This window comes from Vulpes lagopus, chromosome 12 (genome assembly GCF_018345385.1).
Source record: "Vulpes lagopus strain Blue_001 chromosome 12, ASM1834538v1, whole genome shotgun sequence".
Lineage (NCBI taxonomy): Eukaryota > Metazoa > Chordata > Mammalia > Carnivora > Canidae > Vulpes > Vulpes lagopus.
This window is the reverse complement of record NC_054835.1, coordinates 82,028,535-82,052,075: the sequence shown is the minus strand read 5'-3', so window position 1 is coordinate 82,052,075 and position 23,541 is coordinate 82,028,535. Positions and strand designations below refer to the sequence as shown.

General features: G+C 36.6%; 1 protein-coding gene across 11 annotated transcripts in view; it reads right to left on the bottom strand.

Moving 5' to 3' along the window:
- Positions 1 to 23,541, bottom strand: part of RUFY3 (RUN and FYVE domain containing 3) — a 72,214-nt gene that overhangs the window by 14,285 nt on the left and 34,388 nt on the right. For all 11 annotated transcript variants that reach the window (XM_041724063.1, XM_041724065.1, XM_041724064.1 and 8 more), the window contains 10 exons: positions 14,510 to 14,683; positions 13,610 to 13,727; positions 12,671 to 12,772; positions 11,109 to 11,232; positions 9,201 to 9,262; positions 7,925 to 7,990; positions 6,796 to 6,865; positions 4,225 to 4,317; positions 2,390 to 2,473; positions 284 to 451 (listed from right to left, as the gene is read on the bottom strand). In XM_041724063.1, the coding sequence (XP_041579997.1) occupies positions 284 to 451; positions 2,390 to 2,473; positions 4,225 to 4,317; positions 6,796 to 6,865; positions 7,925 to 7,990; positions 9,201 to 9,262; positions 11,109 to 11,232; positions 12,671 to 12,772; positions 13,610 to 13,727; positions 14,510 to 14,683 (1,061 nt within the window). The remainder of the gene's footprint in view (positions 1 to 283; positions 452 to 2,389; positions 2,474 to 4,224; positions 4,318 to 6,795; positions 6,866 to 7,924; positions 7,991 to 9,200; positions 9,263 to 11,108; positions 11,233 to 12,670; positions 12,773 to 13,609; positions 13,728 to 14,509; positions 14,684 to 23,541) is intronic.

The following is a 23,541-nucleotide window of genomic DNA, read 5'->3' as shown; positions in this document are numbered from 1 at the left end:
AGAAATGATCTTATAGGGTAAAAAAGACCTCTTTTCCCGCTAAAATTTGAAAAGTAGCCATAGCTTTCCAGAACAGCAACACAAAATCCTACGATGGTCTGACTTCTAAAGTGGTTTGTAAAAAAAATAAAAAATAAAAAAATAAAGTGGTTTGTAGGCAGCTAGCCTCAAAATGAGATGTGACTTTTCCCTCTAGTATGTAAAGTGTGATTCTAGAGAACAAGAGGGGCAGAGGGAACCCCGGGAGTTTAGAGCTAGTGAGCCTATTCCTTATTTCCCCTACCTGCAGTTTAAAGGCAAGTTCATGCTTGAGAGCCCTGAGATCATCCAGCTGCTGTCGCAGAGACACCAGGGCGTCCTGCTTCTCACAGACATCCTTCTCCAGCATCTTCATAGCCAATTCCATCTCCTGTCTCATGCTGATCTGGATCTCCAGTTCTTTTTCAACATCCTGCCCCCAAAAGTAAATAAATTGCTTATTCTCTTTCCTCAACTAAGTACAAACTATGAAATTCCACAGAAAAAGGTGTAAATTCCAAAACTCTCAGGACTGAATATTTTGGCAAAATAGGTACAAGCTATCATTCAATGCAAGGATATTAACAAGAATAGTAATTAGGATAATTATAAAAATATAAAAATATTTACTCAATAATTTACAAACCTGAAAAACTTAGTAGGCCAGAGATAGTCCTATTTAATATGTCTAAAATACACACACATTTGAGGCACTTCATTATAGTAAGACAACTGGTGTCATGTCTTATTATAGAATGTACATAAAGTACTACAGTAGCCAGCATAAAATGAAGCACTTGCAAGTCTCTTCAATTTGGATGTTGTTGACATATTCAAGAGCCCAAGGAACCCAAAAGATACTCTGGGTCCCCAGGGTAAACATCTCAGTAAGTGGGAATGATTGATATGGCTAACTGAATTTTTATATTAACTTAACATGAAACCACTTTTTGGTTCAACTATTATTAATGCAACATTATTTGGATGATCAAAGATACAAAGATCTGAGGTTCTTCTGTATCCATGCTATGTCTAGGGCTTATCTAGGACCTACTTGCTTGGCTTCCTTCCCTTCTGAACAACCATGTACCTTATTGTGACAAAAGGCTGTGGAAAATTTTGTGTAAGATATTTAAGTCCCATGTGTCACTTAATTGAGGTATTCCTCTGTGTACAGGTAGCATGATTAAATGATATTGCTTCTTAAAAGGCAGACATGTATTATTTCTAGGATCTTATAGAAAGTATTTTGAGATCTAATCCATAAACACATAGGAGAAAAATGATAATTATTTCAAGGACGTTAAAATTATATTGCCGCTTTCTCAGAACATCTGAAATTCTATTCTGGAGTCTTGGTGATCATTTTTAGTATAAACTAAATCACCTTTATATTCAGGCTTCTCCCTGTTTTCAGAGACACTATTGGTTGTGGGAGAGTCTTTTGTTTGTCATACCATCAAAATTGCAGGAGGAGTTAATTTACCAAACACCAGGGATGTACCGGAATACTAAAACTTGGATAAAATCTATCACAGGAATATTATTCATTATTATACATTTACACACACCCCCCCTCCAAAGAGACACATCACAATCTTTGCAGAGTAAGGACTGAAGTAGGAGTGAGGATCACAAAGTTTAAAAGAGTAGGTTCCATACACCTAATGTTCTTGTAACACAAACTATAAAAGAAAAAAAAAATTAGCAAAGTCCTGTTGGCTATTGAGAATACTCAGAAAATGGACCGGGAAAGCATTTTAGGGGATATGGGTTAAAAGGAGTGAGAAACATACACCTAAAACTAATGTAACACTGTGTCTGAACAGTACTCAAATAAAGAAAATTAACTAAAAAAAGAAAAAAGAAGAAGTCTTAGAAGCAACTAAAGTTATCACTGTAAGAGTTACAGAAGGCCTCTGTATGCACAACAATCTCTTTAGTAAATATTATGATATGGAAAAAAATCCATGCTAATAAGACTTAGCTAAGAGGGCTTCCTAGATGTCATTTTAGTTGAATCACATAATTAAAAGCTTTCTACAGTTTTCCAATATGCAAAATCCACTATATTAATCAATAAGCTGCTAGCCTTTCCTATGGAAGAAGGTCCTTGATTAAGGATGTTTTATGCAAGTAATGTCCAGTGAAGGTAAAAATCAACCATATGAAAGTTTGTCTTTATGGCTAATTATATTCATAATAAATATACTCAAAATTTAAAAAAGGAAGAGTGAGAAACAGTTTCTTAGATCTAAAAAAATCTGCTGAACCACTACTAATTTTCCTGAGCCTGGTCTGTAAGATCAAACCTCTAAGTGGGCCTTTATGTTTAATGGGTTCCTGAACTACAGAACATAAGTGAAGTTACCAGTCGCAACTGTGTCTCCTCCTTTAAATGCTTTCTGGCTTCACTCAGTGCTTGCCCTTCTGAAGTTCTGTCCTGCTTAGGACCCTTAAAAAGAAAAATAAAATAGTACATATATTTAAGGATTTAAAAAAAATCTATACATAGCACTGCTGTTTAGTAAGGGAAAAATGATTATATTTAATTAAACAGGTATAACAGTGAATAAAGACAACAAAGAAACTGAAGCAGCTTAGTAAATAAAAAATTCTCAGCAGAATTGGGTTTCTTGCCATTTTGTTTAAAGCCCTAAGACAGGTTACCAAATCAAGTGGAAGAAGTCTTAAAAGTCATCTTCTAAAAACAAAGTAGCATTCACTGTAAAATAGAATTAGGCCAAAGGTTCAAATAGTAGTCTATTCCTTCTCCATAGATCTCACATTTGGAGTCTTCAGCCACCCAGAGAGATCATTGCTTGAAATAAGTAGGTCACCAGAAAATTCTTCTGAGCAGTCACAGTGGTTTTCACAAAGTCCACACATTAAACACATTACTCCTAGAAAACTACTTTAGTCCCCACTCAGAGCCTCGCTTAGTCCCCACTCAGAGCCTCACTGCTTTACTCTTTTTTATTCATTCATTCATTCACTCATTCATTCATTCATTCAGAGAGAGAGAGAGAGAGAGAGAGAGAGAGGCAGAGACACAGGCAGAGGGAGAAGCAGGCTCCATGCAGGGAGCCTGACGTGGGACTTGATCCAGGGTCTCCAGGATCACACCCCAGGCTGCAGGTGGTGCTAAACCGCTGTGCCACGGGGGCTGCCCTTGCTGCTTATTACTCTTTAGGAACAACTTTAATAACTATGGATAAATTTGGATTCCTAGGTCACAGAAGGTTAGAAGCATGCAGATAAAAAGGAGTGGGGAGACCCCAATACAAATAGCAGTGAGAAACAAGAGATGCCAGTGAGATCATTAAAGCAGAGATAAAGCACCCAGAGCAATCTGGAAACATTTAAGTATAGGTGCTAGAAGCTCTATCAATTCCAGCAGCGTCATCATAAGTTAGTATGGAATTGTCGATGTTGATAATCAGGATCTTCAGTCATCATAATGGGCTAATGATGTTTTAAATTATATACTCTACCTAAGGCTGCTTAAGACTGTGCAGTACAGGGGGATCCCTGGGTGGCGCAGCGGTTTGGCGCCTGCCTTTGGCCCAGGGCGCGATCCTGGAGACCCGGAATCAAGTCCCACATCGGGCTCCCGGTGCACGGAGCCTGCTTCTCCCTCTGCCTGTGTCTCTGTCTCTGTCTCTCTCTCAACTAACTATCATAAATAAATAAATTTTAAAAAATTATATTAAAAAAAAAGACTGCGCAGTACATAAAAGGTTTGCAAAAAATCTTTGTAGACATACACAACGAGTTTGATACTTTAAGAGATTAAGTTATCTAGAAAACTCATTTACGTGGTAACTTCCACTGGTACCAGATAAACACTTCTTACAAAGCAGTAACATGGTCTGAAAACAGTGGTATATTTAATATAATAAATTTAACACTTAAATATAGTACAAATCATTAGTATATAACAGTAAGAAATTGAGTGAGACCAGCTTGAAATCTCTCAATAGACAGAGGTGGTGGTGAAACCAAGGCGCATCTGTAGGCGGGGCCTCATGCCTGCATAACCTCCATCATTATCCGATTCTGCATGGAGTCTCAGTAAAAACAGTGTGCTTGATATGTGCAAGTGCTTGCTGCTTTCAAACAGTCCTCTAGAGTAGAGGCTCCCCTCCCCCTGCTCACACATTAACACACTCTCTGGGAATATTTTATAAATCCAGTAAGGTTAACCTTCCGATTGGATTCCAATATGTAGGAACTTTCCTCTTTAACTCGTTCCATTTCTTCTTGTAAGGTAATAATCCTGTTGTTTGCAACTGCAAGCTGTTGAAAAACAAATTTAAAAAATAATCTTTTATCTTTCTTTTTAAACATAGGGTAAGATAATTCATGATCCGCTGGTAGGACATAATTTTCAGGCTTGAATATTCTTAGAAGGAGAGAAGGTTATCTTTAACCAAACCACATAAAAATATATCAGGAAATGTATTTTTAAACTAAGTATATAAAAATAAAAAATATCTCCTATTGCTGCTTTTTGTGTAAACTCTTTTCAGCACCAAAATGTTAACTTAAAGATTGTTTACCTCAAAAGTGTTCTCATGGGTAACTTCTATTTAGTTACAATACCTATTTCTAAAATGTTTAATAAAGAGGTCACCTCAGGCCTTGAAACTCATCTTACAAACCCTACGTAAGATTTTTGGTAGATGATTTTTAAAAGTGAAAAAATGGAACTCCAAAGTTCTCACTCTAAAAGATGCCATTAAGTACTGAAATTGAACAAAGTCATTTCAGCACCTAGAAAGGTAAAGGTAAGGTAATGTCATTAACAGTACACTGTTCAGAGGAAACGTTTATATCGGCGTTCCACAGGATGGAAAGTAAAATGGAAACATTTATTCCTCTTCCGTACCTGCTAAACTTGATTCCCCACAGAGAAGATGGAAGAGCCTGAGTGAGCATAGGAAAGGCACTCAGTAGGCTCCTCTTGGCCAGGCTAGTCTCCCTTTACATGATCTCCTCACTAGCAGTGGGCACAGGTTCTGTTTGGTTCCTGTTCTAAGTGCGTAAGTGCAGAGGAGCCAGGGCTCATGCATGCTTCCCAGAGGCAGGTCTGGAAGCCCATATATACCTTTCTGCTCCATGGGCCTAACAAGACATAAAAAAAGTTAACTCTGGACAAGTGGGCCTGCTTCCTAGATCCAGAGGTATCTTCAAAGAGGTTCTCCCAAGACCTTAACATCAGAGAGAGTATTAGGAAATTATGGCTATACATCCAAGTGGGGCTTCTAATTCAGCTTTACCAATAATAAAGTGGATATTTATCTATCTTCATCTGTTTAATTCTACTCATTTTATCACACCAGTTCAGAACTCAGGAGAGGAAAGGAGGGTTTTTGTTTTTTACCGGCCCTCTTAAATCCAAAATGGATGGGAATGGGAAAAGATAGATCTGATTTGCCTTATCTGTTCTTTATAAAGCCTATGCACAGGGCTTACCTGTCTCTAAAAATTCAAAGTTTAAAGTAAATAAATGTTACTGGTAAAATAAGTACATGAATGAATAAATTAATATTGCTAATAAAATAAATCTAGGTCAGGAGGAAAAGTCTTGTGACTGAGGGAATAAAATTAATGACTATATTTACTGGCTGCTTATGGTATATCAAACATTGGCCTGAGTCTTTATGTATTATCATTTAATTCACACAAAATCTTACTATTATTTTATCATTCCCATTTTACAGAGAAGGCCAAGAAATAGAGGCTTAAGTTATTGGCCAGGATTAGAAAGTTAGCAAGTGCCAGAGCTGGGTGGGACATGAACCCAAGGAGCCTCGCTCTAGAGATCATGCTTCACTGCTGGGCATATTGCCTCAATAGAGTAACTAACAGCAGAATCACAGTACAAACGTCTAATCAGATTATTTCAAAAGCTTTGTAGGGTGAAATTCTAAGGATCATTTCCATTAAGTTTTAATATAATTTAAGAATTTATATTGAAAAGTGAGGTCCACAGAGCTGAGTAATAAGGAAGGTGTTTTAAAGTTGTAACAATGGAAATGTTCTGAAGGAAACTCTTTAAACAGCATCCTCCTGACTGCTGCTTGAATTTGGTTTTATATAAACCAAATTTATGCCATGGTATATAAGAGGATATACTGATATTTCCTATAATAAGAAATCAGTAAGATAGGTAAGATATAGTTAAGATAAAGTCTTTGCCACCTGGAAAATTTAAGATTTTTCATAGAAACCTCTAATGCTATTGAAGAAATAAATTTGTAGTTTTGCCACTGATGAGTTAAAATATTTCTTTATTAATCAGAAGCAAAACATGAGGTTAATTTTTATTCTTACTTTGGGGGATTTTCTAAGGGTTTTCACATATTTATTCTTCTGTGATCTTCAGAGTAACTATGAGGCTGAAAGGAGAAGTATAAACACCCTCATCTGCCAGGAAGGGAACTGGGCCTCTTGGGAGGTCAAGTGAGTTATGTGCTCAGAAGCACATGACTTGTAAGCAGCATGACAGGCAAGCAGGGACTGCTGGCCTTCTGACCAGTACTAAGTTATCTACACTATCTCCTTGGGGTCAAGGAGAAAATAAGGCCCATGAGTGTGGGAGCTTGCTTATCTGGCACACATAAGTCAATGCACACATAAATCTTTGTCTAGTTCTGGCACAAAAGCAGTACTCAAATGTTTACTGAATGAACAAATGATGAGTATCAAGAGATATGCTTCCACTAATGCACATTATTAAGTTGTATGTCAAAGAATTTCCAAAACACTTACCTCCTCTGTCAGTTTAGTGTTGGATTTTTCTAATGCATCCACTTTTGCCTGAAGATTGTTTACCGTAGCACTATCAAGAGAAGAAAAAACACGATGATTTCTCTTGAAAAAATAGAACATCCTGTACTTCCCAGGTAAACATCCATCACAGGTATTATCCATCATCAAATGTCCACAATTCATGATGGACTTGTAGGCTCTGAGACAGTTCACAGTAGCTGCGGATCCTACCTATTTTACTCTTGGTACTAAAGTCTATATTTAATAAGCACTTGTTGGATAAAATAAGAGCTGATGCACTGCACAGTCAACTTTAAAGACTACTTACTGTCATGTTTCTATTTCACTATCAAATGTAGGTGTACTTTTACTTGACTAACATCTCCATAATTCACTGTAGTCATTATTAGTTCTTTGTCTCCAAAGAAAATATACTTAAATTATTCTTGGATTTTCTAGCTGAAACCAAGACTACTCAAAATTTATACTGCTACCAGTATACTCCTATTATAGTTCTTAAATTATCTTTATAAGAGAATTATAAACAAAATAAGAGTTACTGGATATATAAATTTTTCTGAATTATTCAACAGTTTTTAGCATAACAAGAATATCAATGTACTTGCGAATACCGATAGACTATTTCATGTTCTGGACAGTTCTGAAAAATACTTAGTATTTGGTAAATTAATGGTAGTGATGGTGAAGAAAGGGTAAGTTAATATTATCAATTCAATGTATACATGAAAAATGCAAGGGACCAACATGATACAATTCATCTAAAGGTACTAAGGCAATGAGTGGTTTGCCCAAGATCAGTCTTAAAATATGAACCAAGAGGGCTGCCACTTTTACCTGTGTATGTCACATGTTTAAGAATTCTTAACTGAATATACTTATTTAATCACTAGTTATTAATTACATACTAATCTTATACTGCCTTTCACTAAAAGTGCCCAAATTGTTAAATGACATTTATTTAGTGCCTAGCTCAGTGCCTGGCAGGCAGGAATTCTATGTATTTTTGTTGAGTATCGACTGCCTGAATTTAATCCTCATGGCTCATGAGTTTATTCTTCCTTTCCTTCACAACAAAATCCCCAGTAAAGTAAAAGTATTTATTCTTTACTTTAGATGTCTGTTGAGTTCTTCTACATAGTTCTTCTGATCCAGAATTGCAGTAATCTGGCCATCTCTGGGGTGGAAAGCAGAGTTGGGGGGGTTAAATTGGAAATAAAATAATAAGATTAGAAGTCCCAAGAGCTCCCCTTCCTCAATCTTTTTATATAATAAAGGAAAATTGTGCCACACATACACTGAACCAGAAGACAGACCTGATATATAATGCCCCCAATAAGAAAGACACATTTAAAAAATGAAACAAAAAATTCCCCATATTAATAAAGCCTTTGTTATAGCTTACATACCTTAATAACTTAGGTTAAGGGTGTAACATTATAATCTATCAGAGGCATTTAAAAAATAAAAATTTTCTTGTCACAAATGAGACACTTTTTAGTTTTGCCATTACTACTTATAACAACAATTTTCCATTTATCATAGGAATTGAATTAAACTGATTTTGGTATAATAACATTTGTTCCCAGATGTTATTTATTTGCTTTTCCATGCTAATTTTATTTCAAAGTGAATGGTATAAAAAACTTTTATAAAGATCAAGTGTTTATTATTACATGAGAAAATAGAGTGGAAACAGGAGGTTCACTTCTGGAACCAACTAATTTATAACAGGCAAGTTAAAGAACCAGACTTTTCAAATAAAGTAAGATCAAGGCCACACACCTCTACTGCTACAGTTAAAGAACAAATGACATAGTATTGGCTCAATGTCCAAAGTTAAGAACTTCAGATTAATTGTGCTTTGAACTGCTAAATTTACAAAGAGTATCAGGTACATTCTGATGTCTAATTTCTAAGGACTGTATGGACATTTTAACAACTTTTTTGAAATAACTTTAGATTTACAAGAGTTGAAACACTAGTACAGAGCTCCCACAGACTCTTCACTCCATTACCCTTAATGTAAACATTTTACATAAGTCCACAGTACATGTTTAATATTTCAAATTTTAAGAAAACTGAAAATGCAATCCTCCTGGATTAAGAGGACCACGTTTTCAAACACTACTTCAAAAGATGGAACACCGAATTCCTTTATAAACCCTTTCATTTTATAAGCCCTTAAACCTCACAGTAGGAAAATCACTTAACTAAAACCTCTTTTAGGGCTTAACAGGCACAACTGTCAGATCTTTTTGGCAAGACTATTAAAACTATATTATCATAAATTCTTTCAGCAATTCTGTTAAAGCACTACTGTTATAAACTGTAAATGCTATCAAAGAAAATTAAAGAAAAAAGAAACTTAATTTTCCCATACATACCCTTCACTACCTTTACTGCTGTTCCCATCCTTGAGATACATTGAAAAATCTATAACTCCAACCTACAGAGAGAATTTTCAGAATTTAATATAAAATCAGATACTTTTTCCAAGGCATAATACAATGTCTCTTTCTGGGCACTCAAAACAGTAATAAAGTCATGGCAGTTATTTGAAATTTATTTTTATTATTTTTATTTTTATTTTTATTTTATTTATTTATTTATTTATTTAGTTTTAAGATTTATTTATTTATTTATGATAGACAGAGAGAGAGAGAGAGAGGCAGAGACACCAGAGGAGGGAGAAGCAGGCTCCATGCTGGGAGCCCAACGTGGGACTCGATCCTGGGACTCCAGAATTGCGCCCTGAGCCAAAGGCAGGCGCTAAACCGCTGAGCCACCCAGGGATCCCCCTATTTTTATTATTTTTAATAAAAAAAATATTTTATTTATTTATTCATGAGAGACACAGAGAGGCAGAGACAGAGGCATAGGGAGAGCAGGCTCCCCACTAGGAGCCTGATGCAGGACTCAATCCAGAACTCCAGAATCAGGCCCTGAGCCAAACGCAGACATTCAACTACTGAGCCCAGGAATCACAATTACTTGAAATTTTTGATGAAAATTTAATGTTTTATTTTCTTATAATCAAGAACTTGAAAAGGGGTGAAAGTAAGTAATGAATTGAGATTAAGGCAATAGGACCCGAAGACCAGGTCATGAAAGTCAACACAAGACTCCAAGAAAGTCCACAGAATGCTTATTATAAATTTAAGGCTTAAAGTTTCTTTCTCTTTTGTTTTTCTCAAGTATTCTTCTACTGAACCCCTATTCACTTTTAGGAATAATATTTTAAAAATTCTAAATACAGAAAGAAAGCACATCTCCTTGAAGAAGTTTCAGAAAATACAGGTAAGTAAAAGGAAGTAATACAAAACACCCATTGTCCCAACACTCAGACAGGACCACTGTAACATTTTGTAATTATTCTTCCAAACTTTCACTGATGTACTATATCTAAATTTTTCAGGACTGCTATATTATTATCATTCAGCTTATTTCTTTTTTAAAATCCAGGTTAAAATATCATACTTCCTTTCCATTTTCTCAGAGAAAAAGTAACAGAAATTTGCTGTAGTATTTCATAGAGAAGGGGTGAGAAAGAGAGTGAAAATGACTTTACCTATTGAGCAATTAATATGTGCCAGGCTGTGTACCAGGTACATCACATGTACTTTTTTATTCCACACCATAATTCTACGAAATAGAGATAACTCTTTTTTTTTTTGTCCCTGTATTATAGCTAAGAAGTGTGAAGCATCAAAAAACTAATGACAAAATTAATTCAGCAAGAAAATAAAGAAGGAGAATCTGAACCTAAAGAGTGGCTTCAGTCTGTATTTTTTTTTTTAAGATTTTATTTATTCATGAGAGACACACAGAGAGAGGCAGAGACACAGGCAGAGGGAGAAGCAGGCTCCCCGCAAGGAGCCTGATGCAGGGACTCGATCTCAGGACCCTGGGATCACGCCCTGAGCCAAAGGCAGAGACACTCAACCACTGAGCCTCCCAGGCGTCCCTTCAGGCTGTATTTGTAACTACCATGCTTGTATATGTATTTTACCTTGTGTGTGTGGGCGGGGGGTCGGGGGGAAGGTATTTTAGTCTGTACAAAATATTTTAAACAGGGACCACGTCAAGAAAATAATTCTATAAAACTTTCATAATACATAAGTGAGTCAACTTCGAAGGAAAAACCAGTTGTTTATATTTACATCAAAAGTTTTAAAAATCCTACTAGTGACTCACAGAATTTCCCTTAATTTGGTTTATAATCTGATCAATCCAAATTCTGAGATAGCAGAACTCAGAGTTACACACTTGGTAACTGAGCATCTTTTGCATACCTGAGAGTCCAAGTCTTCTCCTTTCATACAAAAATTGGCATCAATGACATTCAGACCCACCAAGAGACCAGCAATTATGGCTCCTTCTTCTTCCATCATGAGGGCGTTGGGTTCATAGAATTCACTGTAAGAGAAATCCATGGAATACCAATAATAAAACCTCAAGAATCCAATGATGTAATCTTGAGACAAGCAGAAAATTCTGGCCTCATAGTTAAATATGGATACTATGACAACAGTAAAAAAGTTAAAAAAAAAAAAAAAAGTATGGGCTTAGTTTGTTTTAGATAACAGGTACATGACTAGACTCTAGCTTTCCAGCTGAAAGAAAAGTGATCAGAATGAGATTTTCACTGAAATGATTACCTATGCTTTCCCCATACATTTGTATTTAAGATGAAAGGCATAATTTTTCGATCTTTAATGGGTCTTTAAAAAATTATTTTGTTTTTCAGAATTTGCCTCAGAGATCTGCTTTATTTATAGGTAGGTGTGTCCTGATACCACACTGTTATTTTAATTTGCAATTACATGATAGCTAGTGAACTTGTGTGTATCTTTACATATAAAAGACTTATTTATTTTTTTGAGAAAGACAGGGTGTGTGCATGCATATGGAGAGAGGGGCAGAGGGAAAGGGAGAGAAATCCTCAAGCAGACTCCCTGCTGAGCACGGAACCTGAGGCAGGGCTTCATCCCCTGACCCTGAGACCACCACCTGGGCTGAAACCAACAGTCTGACACTTAATCAAGTGAGCCACCCAGGCACTCCTGTATCAATTTTTAAAGTAAAACACCCAATGTGGGGCTGAACTCATGACTGGGAGATCAAGAGTTGCATGCTCTGTTGACTGAACCAGCCAGCTACCCCCCTTTTTATGTTTACTAGCCATTCTGATTTTCTCTTGTGAAATGCCTGTTCAAATCTTTTACCTACTCTTACATTTACTCATCTGTCTTTTTCTTACTGGCCTGAAGAAATTCTTCACATACCCTGAATATGCATTTGTTGAATATTACAAATATCTCCTTTCACTCCATGGGTTGCCTTTTAATCTTGTGTCTTTTGATGAATGAAGTTCTTCATTTTAATGTAGACCAATGTATCCATTTTTTTCCTTTAAAGGTAGAACTTTTTATGTCTTGTTCAAGAAATTTTTGTCTACCCTATATTTTCTTCTAAAAGTTTTACTGTTTTCTATTTCCCATTTGTATCTATAATCCATCTGGAAATTTGTGTATGCTATTTTAAAATTTAATGTTATATGTCAACTTCCTGTCTTACTGAGTGTGGGTACATGCTAAGGTGTCAAAAGCCTTTCTTGTTTTTTTGGGGGGATAACATTTTGGCCTGTCCTGTATATATGCCACAGTGACAGACTGAACATATGTAACAAACATCTATTCTTGATGAGGTGTGGGAGAAGATATTAGTTGAACTACATGAAATTGCCATGAACCAACTGTTTTTGATCTGTAGCAATTTCAAATTTATATACGATTCAACCTTATATGATAGGAACATAGCAAGAAAAGAACAAAGTTTAACAAGATGTTCATACCTGAGAAGTTCCTTCTTATTGATCAAAGCTTTCATATATTCTGAGAGTTTCTTTTGCATCAATGCCAAACGAAGCCAGGCTCTTCCTCTGCCTACTGGTGTCCTACAGAAACACAGGAACCAAAGAACTAAAAGTAGCAGAGATAGGGGCCATCGTGGGACAGATTCACTTTCTCTTGCTCATAGTGCCAAGTATAACATGCACAGGGAGGTGCTCCTTACAACCTCCTTCATGACATTCCCATGCGAGGAACTCTGGGGGCTGGCTGGGATGAGGGTGCTAGTGGGACTGGTGGTGTGTTAGCAATTCGCCTTCTGAAGAATTAATTATTGACTGAGACTGCAGTTTGAAGGCAAAACCTCTGGGACACCCAACTGAAATGTTCTGGCACATGAACACTGGTTAACCCTATAAACTTAGGGTGGATCATGTAAGCACCCAAATACTAGTAATGTGGACACAGGCCATTGAGGGCTCCATCTGATCAAAGTTAGAGCAGTCTACTTTGGGAAGAGGGTTACTACTCTTTTTTGAGTTCTGAGTCCCCGCGTCAGTTCCTGAGGTTCACTTGACAACTGGTTTAATCTTGACTCTCAAACAGCATTGAACACATTCTTTTTCTTAGTCATGTCTAGCATTCTCTCTCCTTAGATCAAATTTCTTGACATTCTGATCCCACAAGTGAAAAAAATACGACAATGTTTCGTCTCTTAACATGAATATGAACCTCTTTTAAATTCATAAGAATTATCTCTCACAGGCATTAATTCTCTTAATATTTTATATAAGCAGTTCTCTGGCAACAGCGCCTGTTCATAAATAAGAGTATGTTTTTGGATTGTTAGCAAATAAATTATTATGGTCATTGTTATCTTTTGTCTTCAAGGAGATAGTTAATATTAAGAATATTTCCCTAAGAGAATTCAACCCTAAACTTACTTAAGTCCTGGAAGATCTTTAACACTTGCTGTTATCTCGGCAGCTTCTGGAACGAGCTTTTCTACCAATTCTAGAGGCCCCCAGAAGGATTTATTTTGTCCAAGAAAAGTTTTCTTAGCTAGGGTGATAAAAACAGAATAGTGTTTTAATATTCTTTACAGCATAAACATTCCCTCAACACACCAACACATACATACACTTCTCTCTCAGATGTTCGATCCTTTTTTTCAGGGAACTAGTCCTGGGTTATCAGAAACTCTAAAACTATTCATGCATTCAGAACACACAATACTTTGTGACAATCAAAAAATCTCCCACTTCCCAAGACTATTTTTCCTCTTTCAGAAAGAATTTATAACTAGCCCTATGATATAATAAAACATCCTAAGAATATAGTACTTAAAGCTACGTGGCATTAGTGAAGAAAATGGTCCAATGGAACAGAATATGTAATCCAGAAGCAGGCTCTTATATACTGAGGAGGGAGAAGGGAAGGAAGCAGTAAGACCAGGTCTGGCCCTGAAAAGCTTACGGTTAAATGGAAGAACACAAAAGCAAGAATCAGGGAATCTGAGTTCTAGCACTTGTTCTACCATTCACTGTGTGACCTTGGACAAGTTACCTCCCATTCCACACCTGTTTCCACCTGCCAAACAGAAAGGCCATATTGGACTAGTGATGTCTGTTCCAGCTCTAGCATTTAGTGATCTGTGTTTTGTAAGCCCTGAATGTCCTTTAATTCAACCATACCCCTGTCCCCATATAGGGTGCATTCCAATAGATTAGTATTATTAATTCAAGTCTCTTATTCTTGGGCTCCATAAAGAACGTTTTTTTTTGAGCATGTATTGCCAGAATACAGCTGTGTGTGCACATTTGCATTCTGGGGCTGTGGCTCACCCTTCAAGCCGTGTTTCAGGCAGTGCTCCATCACCACGAAGAACTGTTGGAGAGGTGCGTAGTCTGAGTCCAGAGTTCTCCCCAGGTTTAGAGCAGATTCAATCAAGCCCTTGATACTCAGCTTGGCCATATTCATTAGGTTCATGCGTTCGTTAGCCATGAGATAATTAGGATCTATAGCCAAAGAGGGAGAGGATGGACCATGGTTACTGGAAACAGCACATTTAAAAATTCAGCATGTCAATGTGTTGACATTAGCATCGAAAGCACAAAAAGCAATGCTGTGTGGGACTGTTGGTCTCTTGGCAGCAATGAAGATGGTGGTGCCAAAGTATACTCTTAGGTTTTATATTCTCTGCCAGGTACTCGCTGTTAAAAAAAAAAAAAAAGATGCCAGTTTCCCTTAGGAATATTCTTGATGCAAGTGAGATTACTTATTTTTATCAAATTTCAAGCCTTGAGTACAGTCTTAATATTCTCACCACCACCTCTGCTACCACCTTGAGTGTCCATCATAAGCTCACTATTGTCCAACCTTCACACTAGTCTCTGAAATTCCACCCTGGCTCTGACACTCATTCTCTACAGGGTGTGAAGTGCTCTAAAAATTAAAGCCAATGTAGAAAAAAAAAAAGTACTTAAACTTTGTTCCAAATATACTATTTACATTATTAGCATTACTATTTATGTTAATTACACTATTTAAACTAAACATTATTAAATAAACTAAAAATAATTAGCATTAGCTTCCAAATTTATAAGACAGCGTACAGTGTGACAAATTATTTGAGAAGAGGGACTAAGTACCACACAGAACTCAGAACAACCCAGGCTCTCATTACCTTCACTTATTGGTGCCTAGCCTGTGCCAGGTACTGTGGGCTGCTTCTGACAGTTACGGTTTCAATCCCTCCTTACAGCAGGTGGCGAGACAGTTAGTGATAGTGCCAACTTACGAATGCAGCTTAAGAGTGTAAAGCTGGTCCCCTGGGCACAGCCAGTAAGAGACAACAAAGCTAGAGTCTAAACCCTGGCTCTCTGACTCCGAAACCCATGCTCTTGACCACTATAATCCACTTGCAAGTGAACCCATAACTCCAGTGAATATTTATCCTTCCCTCTTGGTCGTTTTTTTTTTAAGATTTTATTTATTTATTTATTCATGAGAGACACACACACACACACACACACACACAGAGAGAGAGAGAGAGAGAGAGGCAGAGACACAGGCAGAGGGAGAAGCAGGCTCCCTGCAGGGAGCCCGATGCAGGACTCGGTCCGGGTCTCCAGGATCACGCCCTTAGCCAATGGCAGGTGCTAAACCGCTGAGCCACCCAGGGATCCCCTTGTTGGTCGTTCTTTTACATGACTATCTTATTTAATTCTTGTGACTCTATCATTAAGTATTGTCCCTTCTTTTAGGGTGGTAAAGGAAGCCCATAAGAGTTTACAGCCCAAGGCCAACCAGTTCATAACTGGCAGAATTACACCTAGACCTGACACGAGAGCTAATGCATCCTCCCAAACATCAAATATATTATATTCTTTAAAAACTGGAAAAGGCCTAGAGATCTATGAACTATTTGACTTCTTCTTAGGTTGACAAAAAATACTAAAAAACCCATGCTCCACAAAACAAAAAAGCTACAACATAAAACAGATTATTTTATTCAAAATGTCCCTAATTTTCTTCATACAATTGTTTTCATTTGTATCTGCTTTCACAATTAAATAACGGCAATCAAATGCCAAATTCTAAGCTAATCTTCTTCATTAAATTTAAGGACTTGTAGATTTATAATTCCAATTTATAAATCTGGGTTTGTTCTCTGAGGTAATACTTTAAGAGAAGTATTTTATAATAAAGTCAGAATTGGTATATATTGTCATTAATTCTTTTTTGCACAACATCTGTTTTAAGGCCATCCTCAAGTGACTCTGCTCAGGACAGGTCAACTTGTCAAGATCAGAATAAGCTCACAAGGGGACACACAGAACTACCCCCTAAAAAACCACCATGAGAAATAACCTAATTAGACATTAGCCTCAAACTTTGTTACTGGCATTTATGTGCATTCCAGTGTTTCTAAGACTTGTTTAATGTAGAGAGAGAGAGAAAGAGAAAGTATGAGCGAGCAGAGGGAGGGGGGAGGGAGAGAGAGAATCTTAAGCAGACTCCACTCTGAGTGCAGACCTCGAGGGGGACTTGATCTCACCACCTGAGCCAAACTCAAGAGTAAGCCGCTTAATGTACTGAGTACCTAGGCGCCCTGCACTCCAGTGGTTCTAACCTTCCATAATCACTGGAAGAAAGGAATGGGGTACAGCTGTGTGGGTATACATGAATGTCTGTGAAGAGCTACTAGATTCTCTATTTAACACCTCCAACAGGTGGCAAGAAAATTTTGTAAGAGAGCTGGATTTGAGACTTTTGCCAAAAGTGGTGATGGATTTATCCTTCTACACTGCATCATCTCATTCTTCTTATAATCATTAACAAAATGTTCAAGACATCTGTTTGGGGTCTCAGGTGAATAAAATAAACAAATATGAGCTAATACCAAGGGAAACTGAAGTCTTAATACCTTGTACTTTATTAGTATGCTGCTATACCCCGTTGGAATGAATCTACACCAAACACAACCCACTCATTCTTTAGAAAATATTGCTTTCAACTTTGGTACTACCGACATTTTGGGCCAGATAATTATTTTTTGTGGGGGCTGCTCTGTGTATTAAGTTTAGCAGCAACCCAGGCTTTTACCCACTAGGTGTCAGTAGTAGCACCCTCTAGTTCTGACCAGCAAAAATGGCCCTAGATCTTGCCACGTGCCTGTCCCTTGGGAGACAAAATTGGGCTCCCCCTCCATTGAGAACTACTTCTCTAAACAAATAAAAGACAAAAATCAGGGCAATTTGACAATTAGGCATAAAAGTTTAAAAGAATTTACTGCTCATTATTATTTAATGCAAAACCTAAAATTATTATTTAATGTTTATTATTAACATCATTTTTGTGTTGAAGAGTAGACAAGAGTATGGGCATTGCAAATAATTTTAATTACATTTTCTGGTTAGTGCTAATGCAAACTAATGAAAATAGTTTTTATTACTAATAAGTACTTAAAATTATTTTTTTCCATTTTGTAATGTTGGCTACTAGTAATGATCACTAAATCATTAACTTAACTTGTCATAGGAATAAAAAATATTCAATCAGTTTACTTGTTTTAAATTGTACTCAAATATAAAATGATTTTGCAGAACGAACATATGCTGTTAAAAAGGGCTGTAGTGACACAATGAGAGCATGGAAGTCCTGAGGGGCAGGTTCTTGTTCTGGTTTTCGATATGTGTGTATTATGTGAAATTGCTGATTGTGTGAAAATTCATTGCACTGAATAGCTGAATATTTACAATGTGATCTTTCTGTATATTTTAACTATAAAAGGTTTCTTTTTAAGGTTTTGATAAATTGTATAGGCCAGAAAACTATTTTTAAAATGCATGACTTTCCCAGTGTCATTAATCATATTTTTTATGAGAAAAATATCCAAAATTTAAATGTTTAACGATGCTAACACTTAACACTATTATTCCAAAACTGAACTTTTGTTCATTCATTATTTATTTTCAATAAATACTGAACATCTACTGTGTATTAGATACTATATTTAATGCTGGGATTCCAGAGATAGAAGACCTAGTTCCTGACATCAAAGTGCTTACTATTTATCAAACTTGGGTTAGGCAGATGTCTGGAGAACAAAACTGGGGAGCTTACAGAGAAAATTTGAAATTTCACAATAAACATTATCATCTTTGACAAAGATCAATTTTATTCCAGGACAAAAAAAATTTTTATTCCAGGACAAATAAAACTAAAATATTTTTATATTAGGTCAACTATAGCCTTTCTATGGAATCAAATGTATATTTTATATAATTTTTGAAGGCTAAGATACTAGATGTGATATTAATATAAAATTTCAGGAGGCTATATGTAAGTCCAATACAATTTCCTATGCCACTGGATCTGGAAAGGTTTGAGAAGCAGTGCAAATGTACTACAATAAGAACACTAACAAAAGTATACACAAAATATTACAGGAATATGCACAGAAGAAAGGTACCTGACCTGGTCCCCTTTTCCTTTCATGCATAAAGGGCAGGTAATGTAGACATAAGTTCTCAGAGGAGAAGGCTTTTTATTTTTTAAGGCTTATAAGAGATGTTTATTCAATCTGTAGCATTTTGAGGAAATTAAGAAATATCCATTAACGTGGCTATTACTTGACATTGTCCTGAGGGTGGTAGAGGAATGCAATTAAAGAAGATAAAGAAATTACAAACATATAACCTGTGAAAGAGTAGATCAAATATTACTGCTCTCACATGATCTGATTTTATATCCAGAAAATCAAACAAAATCTGTACAAAAATATACAAATTCACAGAGGTAGCAGAGTTCAAAATTAATATACAGAAATCATCAGGAGGGATGTCTGGGTAGCTCAGTCAGTTAAGTGGCCAACTCTTGATTTTGGCTCTAGTCACGATCTCAGGATTGAGCCCAACCTTGGGGCTCTGTGCTCAGGGAGGAATCAGCTTGAGGATCCTCTCTCCCTTTGCTCCATCCCCTGCTCACGTGCATTCTCTCTAAAATAAATAAATCTTAAAAAAAAAAAAAAAAGTCATCATTATGTGCCATTTATTTCAGTACCAGAGAATAAGACTTTTGAATTCAGTCTTTTTTGTTTTTTAATTGTATTTATTTATTTGACAGAGAGAGAGAGAACACAAGCAGGGGGAACGGGAAAGGGAGAAGCAAGCTCTCTGCTGAGCAGGGAGCCTAATGTGGGCTCAATTCCAGGACTCTGGGATCATGACCTGAGCTGAAGGTGGATGCTTAACTGACAGCCTCCCAGGTGCTCCTGAATTCAATCTTAAAGGACCAAAAGACATTTAGTCAGATGAGGGGGTAAGTGTAGAGCTGGGAAGGGAGCAGGATGAAAGGTCGGGCAAAGGTGCTCAGGTATGAGAGAACTTGGTACAACAGGAAAAATAAAATGGAAAACTTGTCAGAAATGTATGGTGCATATAAGTGAATGCTGTGAGAAGAGATGAGGGAAAACAGGTAAAGGAGAGACTGCTAAGGATCTTTATTAAGGAGTATGGATTTTACCTTAAAGTCAAAGATTTTAATGAGAGGTGTTATGTCACAGATTTGAATTTTAGAGGAGCCATTCTCATAGCTGTGTGGAAGATGGATTGGAAGGGTGCAAGAACTCAAAGCTGCAGAGCAAGTAAGGGTCTAATGCAATAATTGGAGAGAGAAATGGCAGGGGGTGGAACTAGAGCAGTTGGTGCTGTGTGGAAGGGGGAAATAGCTTTGGGGGACATTCCAGGGGTAGAATGGCAGGATTTCAGGACTTGATGACCACTTGGATGTGAGAGAAGGAGGGAAGTATGGAGAGTAAGTCCTATGTTTTGGTGAGCAGATAGATGCTGGCACAAAGCACCTTGGTAGGGGAACAGAGCAGGAGCAGTGGACTAAAGAAACTGTACAAAAATAACTCCAGTTACAATAATAAACTCTATTAATTGATTTCCAAACCAAGTTCTTTCAAGAACATGTAGATCTTCATTATAGCTCTTCAAGACTGTTAATTTCCATATGAGGAAAATTTTAACGAACTTTACAGAGTAATGAGGCTCACTTTGTTAACAGTGATGACAAAAGTGAACCCAAAGTCATATAGCTAAGAGTGACACTGAGTCACACTGCTCTGCAAACCCATCATCTGACCAAGACCCTGTTTAACTCTTTAGTGCAATGACTAATGTTCATAGAGAGAAATCTTGAAATGTTTTATGAATAATTGAAGAAAAGTTCAGTTATACTTAACATATGTCAAAATTAAGCATGTTATATTGTACCCAATTTTTGTTAAGGTGGGAATTATTCATATGTACAAGCAGTTACTCTTTAGAACTTCCTGGTTATCTGACAGATCAAAAATTTATCCCATATGAGAAACAAATATTGTCATATGGAGTTTTCCCAAAGATACCTAAGAACATTAATATGAGATTAAAAATGACATACTAACGGAAAGATACAGAAAGGAAAGCTTACTCTGTGTTCAGAATGTCTGAAGACCAATAATTCCTAAATAAATCTATTTTGAACTATTTTGGTAATATTTCTTGGAGTATAAAACTGGTGCAAAATGAGGTGTCCTTGAGAGTGAAAGAAATTAATGAAAGCACTAAAAAGATCCTGTAATAAAACACCATTTAACTAGTCTGATGACACGTATTTGTACAAGAGAATCAGGAACTTTTTACTCAATCCTCATTTAAAAATAATCAATAGAAGGAGACCCTGGCTTGCTCAGTTGGTAGATCATATGACTCTTGATCTCAAAGTTCGAGCCCCATGTTGGATGTGAGATTACTTAAAACAAAATCTTAAAAAAATAATAAAAATAGAGCATTAGGCAAAGAAACTTCAATCCAGCTGAGAAGCCGTTGCAATTTCCCAAATATAATTCCCAGCTTTTAGGTGATGAAGGAACCTGTGTACTCCCGCATTCGGAAATTCAAATGGTACGTTTTTCTCTGGCAACTCTTTCGGGTCTAATAAAGTATTTTCGGGATATTTCAAAAAAATTAAAAATAACCAGAAGAGTCTTTGGACCCTTAGATTAGCTATATATCTATGTCCATATCTATTTAGTCTCCCTAATGCCATTCCAAATATTATATAAACTTAAAGAGGAAATTCACTTAATGTACTTTGTTAAAATCAAGCTTTATCAGCAGAAAGATTATATCCACCTATTAATCTTAATCACCTATTTGCAACAATTACCTATATGATACCAAACAAGGAGTCTTACTTCTTTGGGGCCTCAATTTCCTCATCTGTCAAATGAGAAGGTTAAGCTTGTTCAATAATTCTTTCATCTTACTGAAACAATACACACCCGTATCAGTCACAATGACTCACTGCAGCACCAATTCTCAAGGCGGGGGTGGGGGTGTGTGTGTGGGGGGGTGCGAGTATCCCTGGAATGGAGAGAAACAACATGGCTTAGAAAACCCCACCAATGACTCTGATACCAAATGAACTAGATCCTCCCCACTGAACATACGGCCCTGGCATCAACACTGGCATCACCTGGAAGCTTTTAGAAATGGGAAACCTTAGGCTCCAATGTACTGCTGAATCAGGTCTGCACTTTAACCAGACCCCAGGGTCATCTGCATGTGCATTAAATTTTGAGAAACACTGACCTAGATGACTCTTCAGCTCCAGCATTATCATAATTCCATGATTTCAGAGACTGCTTCCTCAAGGGCAACCAATAAATACAGTCATCAGTGAAAAGCCCCAGGAGGAAGCTATAATAAAGATTAGAACAGAAATAAGCAGCACATTAAAGCACTGAGAAAAATCAATAAAACCCAAAGTTGATTCTTTGAAAAGACCAACAACACTGACAAACATCTAGCTTGAGTGACCAACAGAAAGAAGATTCAAATTTCCAAAATCAGGAAGGAAGAGGAGGCATGTTGACCCTATAAAAACAAAAAGGATTATAAGGGAATACTATTTAATTGGCAACTGTATGCCCAAATATTAGACAACCTAGATAAAATGAACAATTTCTAAGAAAAATACAAACTGCCAAAACTAACTTGAGAAACAGAAAATCTATAACAAGATACTGAATTTGAAATTGAACCTCATATGAATATAGATGCAAACCCTCAATAAAGTACTTGCAAACCAAATCTAGCAACATATAAAAAGGATTATACAACAGAACTAAATGGTTTTTTAGATGACACCAAAAACACAAGCAACAGAAAAAAATTAACTGGATTAAAAAGAACAATAATAAAAAAATTGAAACCGGATTTTGTCCAAATTAAAAACATCTGTGCTTCAAAGGATATCATTAAGAAAATGAAAGGCAACCCATGAAATGGGGGGGTGGATATCTACATATTATATCCAGTATCTCGAATATACAAATAACCCAGTAAAAAGGAATGGGCAAAGGATTTGAATAGGCATTTCCTTGGAGAGGATATGCAAATGGCTAAGAAGTACATGAAAAAAAATGCCATTAGGGAAATGCAAATGAGATACCAGTCCACATTCACTAAGATGGATATAATTTTTTTTTTTTAAATTTTAAGAGAAAAATAACAATTGTTGACAAGAATCTAAAATGGTACAACAGCTTTGGAAAACAGCCTGGCAGTTCATTCTTCAAAAGGTTAAACTGTAGTCACCAATATGACCTAGCAATTCCACTCTTAGGTATATACCCAAAAGAAGTGAAAACATATGTCCATATAAAATTCCTAAGTGGATGTTCATAACAACTTTACTCATAATAACCTAAATGTCCATCTATCGATGAATGAATAAAATATAGCATGTATGATGAGATATTATTCAGAAATAAAAAGGATGAACTATTTTTTTTTTAAAGATTTTATTTATTCATATGAGAGAGAGAGAGCGCGCGCAAAGCAGAGAGAGAAGCAGGCTCCATGCAGGAAGCCTGATGTGGGACTCGATCCCGGGATTCCAGGATCATGCCCTGGGCCAAAGGCAGGCACTCAACCGCTGAGCCACCCAGGTGTCCCAAGGATGAACTATTGATAAATGTCCTATTATGCCTGAACCTTGAAAACATTACGCTGAGTGAAAGAAGCCAGGCACAAAAGGCCATATTTAATGACTTTGTTTATATGAAATGTCCAGAACAGGCAAAACTATAAAAACAGAAAATAGATTAGTAGTTGCCAGGATCTGGGGAGAAGAGAGAACAGAAGTCAATGTTAATGGGTACAGGGTTTCTTACAGAGTGTTGAAAATATTGGGTAGTGGTGATGGATGCCCAACTCTGTAAACATACTAACAACCACTGAACTGTATAGTTTAAAGTGGTGACTCTTACAGTATGTGAATTCTCTCTCAATAAAGCTGTTCTTCAACACAATTAGAG